This window comes from Triticum dicoccoides, chromosome 3A (assembly GCF_002162155.2).
Source record: "Triticum dicoccoides isolate Atlit2015 ecotype Zavitan chromosome 3A, WEW_v2.0, whole genome shotgun sequence".
NCBI classification, from domain to species: domain Eukaryota; kingdom Viridiplantae; phylum Streptophyta; class Magnoliopsida; order Poales; family Poaceae; genus Triticum; species Triticum dicoccoides.
This window is the reverse complement of record NC_041384.1, coordinates 134,354,900-134,360,303: the sequence shown is the minus strand read 5'-3', so window position 1 is coordinate 134,360,303 and position 5,404 is coordinate 134,354,900. Positions and strand designations below refer to the sequence as shown.

The 5,404-nt window shown below is 38.8% G+C and overlaps 1 protein-coding gene across 1 annotated transcript; it reads right to left on the bottom strand.

Moving 5' to 3' along the window:
* Positions 1–3,961: 3,961 nt before the first annotated feature.
* Positions 3,962–5,320, bottom strand: LOC119271387 (protein STU1-like). Its single transcript, XM_037553240.1, has 2 exons — positions 4,671–5,320; positions 3,962–4,585 (listed from the first exon to the last, which is right to left on the bottom strand). The coding sequence occupies exons 1-2, from the start codon at positions 5,021–5,023 to the stop codon at positions 4,552–4,554; spliced, it is 387 nt and encodes a 128-aa protein (XP_037409137.1). The 5' UTR covers positions 5,024–5,320; the 3' UTR covers positions 3,962–4,551.
* Between the last annotated feature and the right edge of the window lie 84 nt (positions 5,321–5,404).

Sequence of the window (5,404 nt, the reverse complement as noted above, 5' to 3'; positions counted from 1 at the left end):
TATATACATAGACACTATTCTGATCACGGGATCAGAATAATATTCTGATCACAACATGAACTTCCCGAGTAACGCGCATGACCTTCCCCGAGTACTAGGTTGAACTTCAGCTAAAAGGTGTCCAAATGGGGCTTGCGATATACCGTTGGATAGCTATGGACATCAGTATCATGATCCAAGTTAAAATTTTGGCAAAATGTAAGCGGTTTAAGAGCAGTTTTGAAAACCGTTTTTTCTTCACACAAAAAACATGAATCGTATTTTTGATCGCATTTTTAAACCGTTTATTGGAATGAGGCAAATAATATGGCGTTGGAAAGCTGCTGCAAAACCGCTCCTTCCACATGCTGAAAGTTTTCTATAATTCCCTACGGTTAAAGAGTAATCCGGAAAATTGTAAAATTTCACAAACCGAACACCCGTGTTCGTATTTTTGACGTCATTTCTAAAGGGCTAATACAATTGAGGCAAATAATATGGCGTTGGAAAGCTTATGAAAATGCGCTACTTTTTTATGTTAAAAGTTTTTTCTAATTTTGAATGGTTTAAAAGTAATTTAGAAAATGGTACAAGTTCCACCGACTTCGTATTTTCAAGCTAATTTTTTAACCGTACGTCCAAATGCAAAAAATGATATGGCGTTGGAAAGCTTGAAGAAATGCGAAACTTTTTTGTATATATTGTTTCTCCTAATTCATTACGGTTTTATGTCAGTTTTGAAAATGGTTAAAAACATATTTTTGCCGTAATTTCTACAAACTTTATTGGAATGGGGCAATAATATACCGCTGAAAAGCTACGGAAAATGCGAAACTTTTTCATGTTGATGGTTTTCTCTGAATCCTGGCTGTTTTCAAGTAATTTCGAAAATGGCGAGATCATTCGTTCTGCCTTTATCGCGAAACAGATTCTTCGAAAATGCACCTCGTGAAGAACCTGAACTTCTCGGCATGTCTACTTGAACTTCACTCTGTGTTTCACGTGTTTTTTTTGCTCGTAGCTCTCCATCCACTGCTCGTAGCTCTCCATCCACTGCTCGTAGCTCTCCATCCACTCACCGGAATTGAGCAAGTGATATACCAGTGGAAAGCTGTTGTAAACACGCAATTTTCCCGTGTTGATCATTTTTTCATACTCGCGACAATTTTAAAAGTTTTTCATCTGATATTCATTCAGTGTAGTAGGTGAACTTCCTGCTCTTTTTACGTTGAACTTCTATGACGTATTTTTCATTTGTAATTTTCTCATTCATTCGTCAAGTGTTACACAAATGGTATTTCTTTTGTATAAACCTCTCTCACAATATTTTTTAAAATTTTTTCGACGGAGGACTTGAACTTATATCAACAAACTTTTAGTCTTTGCTTTTTTTATTCTTTTTAATACAAAATACACACAGTGTAGTACGTGTACTTCTGGTAGTTATCAATCTGAACTTCTCTCGGTTACATGAAAATATATGAGTTTTTTTATAAATTTTTAATCTGATTTTTTAATCTTTTTTATGAAATTTTGAAGCGCTCTATTTTTAATAGTTGAACTTCTTGTTATTTTATTTTTGAACTTCTTGTTTTCATTCTTTAATAATGAGGAAAATCAGAGTTTTCTATAATCATCGAACTTCTCCGTCTTTTTAATATGGACTTCCTTGTTTTTTCTTAATCTTTTTTATGAAATTTTGAAGCGCTCTATTTTTTTAAAAAGTTGAACTTCCTGTTATATAATTTTTGAACTTCTTATTTTCCATTCTTTAATAATGAGGGGGATCTGAGTTATAATCATCGAACTTCTCCATCTTTCTAATTGGGACTTCCTGGTTTTATTTCTTTTAGTAACGGAAAAAAAATCCTACTTTTTGATAGACATCGAGCATCATCGTTAATTTTGAACTTCTAGGTTTATTTTAATAGAACTTCTTCATTATTTCAAATAGAACTTATTGGTCTTATTCTTTAGTAACCGGAAAAAATTGAACTTCTAGCAACAAAACTTTCAGTCTTCGCGTTTCATTCGTTTTTTAATATAAAATGCACATCATGTATTACGTGACCTTCTCGCAGTTATCAATCTGAACTTCTCTTGGTTACATGAAAATATCTGAGTTTTTTATAGACATTGAACCGCTCTACTTTTTTATCGGTTTTAATCTTTAGCATTGGGGAAAATCTGAGTTTTTATAAAAATTAAAGAACTTCATATTTTTAAATTTTGTACTTCTTGGTGTTATTCATTAGAAACGGGAAAAGTCCTACTTATGTAATAAATATCGAACTGCTCAAGTAATTAAAGTTGAACTTCTAGATCTTAAAAAAAACAAAGGCAAATATATGTTTTACAAACTTTTTAAACTGCTTGTTTTTTTAATTTGACCTTCTTGGTTTTGGAATAAACATTTTTGATCTTCTATGTTATTTAAATTTGAACTTCTCCATTTTTTTTAGTAAAATGAAGAAACACCATTTTTTTATAAACTGTTTGAACTACTACATTTTTCATTTTTGAACTTATTTGTTGATTCTAAAGTAACAAGGAAAATCATGGGTTTGTAATAAACATTAAATTGCCCTATTATTTAAATGTGAACTTCAAGGTATTTTTTAGAAATGGTTAAACTTACAGAACAAATGATGGTTTTTTCCACTTTCTACGAACATTTGAAGTTTTTTTGTCTCGCGACATTTTTAGGCATTTTTTCTGTCCGTGAAATGTCCTAGGTGGTCCCTTTTTTTTCTTTGATGAATTTCTTCTGTATGTAGTACACTTGAACTTCATAATTTCTGAAACATGAACTTCTCTATGTAGTTTTTTTCTGAAAGTTCCTGAAAAATGAAATTGCCATGCGTCTACTAATACAACGACATGTTGTTATATTAGTGTGAACTTCTCACAAAAATCAAACCGACACGCATTAGAGTTTGACTGCGTCAGATGGCTTTGTTGAACGACCGCACATGGCCAGAAGTGAGGAACCGCGGGTCGAGGCGCCACACTAACTTGATCATCTTGGTTTTGTACTAATAATTGAACTTCTCGGTTATTTAAATTCGAACCTCTAGGTTTTTATAGAACCCCTTTATTATTAAAAAGTTGAACTTCTTTGTATTTTTAATTTGACTTTCTTGGTTCTGTAATAAACATTGAACCTCTATGTTTGTGAAATTTGAACCTCTAATTTCTTTTGGAACATGTAAAATGCTTTCTTTTAAAAGTGATCACTCTCTGAAACAACACTCTCTAAAACAACAATTCTAGATAAAAAACAAAAGGAGAGAACCTCTTCCCAACTTTTATCAATATCCATTAACATGAACATTTTTTTACATCCAGCATGGATACAAGTCTACTACAACAGTTCCGTCTCGAGAGATAATTGTAGCATATATGTCAAAGTTGGTTGATAACATCGGCATGCATATACCAATGATGTCCAGAGAGTGTCGGTGTTCTAGAAAATATACCAATAATTTATTCTTTTAAGCATCTCTTCCAAGAAACTTTCTTACTCCCTCCCTCCGTCTTATAATGTAAAAGCATTTTTAACACTACATGGTGCTTGTGTACTAACTTTACATGTGGGAGTTCCCATGCGCACTCTGACGATGAACATAGAAAAAAAAAGATGTGATCTCTACAGTGCCACAAAAGTGCGAATCCCCGGTTAAGTTTAGTCACTGTAGTCGCCTTTCCCCAATCATGTCAGTAGATTAGTACTATCACGTCAATCAAAATAATTAGTGTTGGTACAAGCGCATCTGAATAAATAGTATTCCCACCGCACCCAACCGCCTTGAAATGAACAAAACTGCAAGCTGTTTTGTTGGCCCAGCGCAGCACGTGACTAGCAACGGATGCTCACAACAGAGGTTGGCTTCAAGCTTCAGTTTGTGCTCCAGCCATTCTGGCATGCAAAAGCAATACTAAAAGCTTGGGAGAAAGGCAGATGATGAGGAAATAAAAGGTGCAACATTATTGGACAATCTTTACCAGCTGTGGTGCACAGTAACAGTGTGGCTTCCACTATCAAATATTCCCTGAACTTTCTCATGGTGCGCAGTATCTGTCGGCGGAGGAAGTCCTGCCAGGCTCTCCGTAACATGTAACTAACAAACTCATGTAAGTTACTAACTGATTACTGATATCAAATATTCGCAGAACTTTAGGAGTAGTAGAATTTACTTGAAAGTTGAACTGTAGCATGAGGCCATGCCTGCTGCAGGTGTTCAGAACAGACTGATTGCACTTAGTTGTGCATATATGTGGAGGTTAGTAGTACCAATGATGTCCATGGAATATTTGATAGTGGTTGATAACATCGATCTCGAGGGATAATTGTAGCATATATATCAAATTGGTTGATAACATCGGCATGCATATACCAATGATGTTCAAAGAGTGTCGGTGTTCTAGAAAAGATACTTGGACACATTTTTCACCTTCTGGAACAATTTCTACCTTCCCAAAGCTGCTGATTAACTTGGACATATTTTTCACCTTCTGGAACAATTTCTACCTTCCCAAAACTTTGGACAACAAAGTATAATGCTCATTTGTTTAGAGCTGAACTGAATAATCTGGTGAAGCCGGCCTGCAACAATGGCAAAAATTTTCAGAGGACAAACACAAAACAGTGATGAAATGGGAGGGCAGGTGTTGTGGCATTGCGAACCAACGTGAAGTGATCCCGCGATGGAGGCGAACCAGGGGAGTCAGGTGGTTCCTGGCGTCGCTCAGGGAAGAATCGGGGGGCGACTGGGGGTGCGCTGGATGGTGGCGGTGAACTGCAAGAGGTGGCGGTGGCGAACGGCCTGAGTGTCGCAGCATAGGGCATCTTCAGTCGGGAACCTCGGCGGCGGCCGGCGGGATCAGAGCTAGGCGGTGGCGCCCCGGGATCCACGGCCCGCGATGGCACCCAGGATCCACGGCCCGCGATGGCACCCAGGATCCACGGCTTGGTCGTCTTCAGTCGGGGACCCTGGCGGCGGCGGGCGGGATCCAAAGACAGGAGTCGGCGCCTAGGATCCATGGTCGGTGACAGCGCGGAGGATCCACTACCAAGGTGGATCAGGGCAGAGAGTGGTGGTCCATGGTGGCAGTTAGAAGAAGATAGGGGCGGCGGCTCGCCAGGAGGAAGGCGGGGGCGACGGCGTCCCAGGAGGAGTCTGGGGCCGGCCACGTGCTGGGAGGAGGCAGGGACGACGGGGCGCCGGGAAGGAGGCGCGGGTGCTGGCGCGCCGGTAGGAGGCGTGGTAGGCAGCAGCGGCGATAGGATCGGGGGTCGCTGGGGAAAGGGAAGAAGTGGTGGACTATCGTGGGTGGGATTTTTTTTCGCTATATGGATTCCGAAGTTTTGGAAGTTTGGGAGGGAGCAGTCGGACCCTTATAGGGCTGGCTGTGATCCAAATAG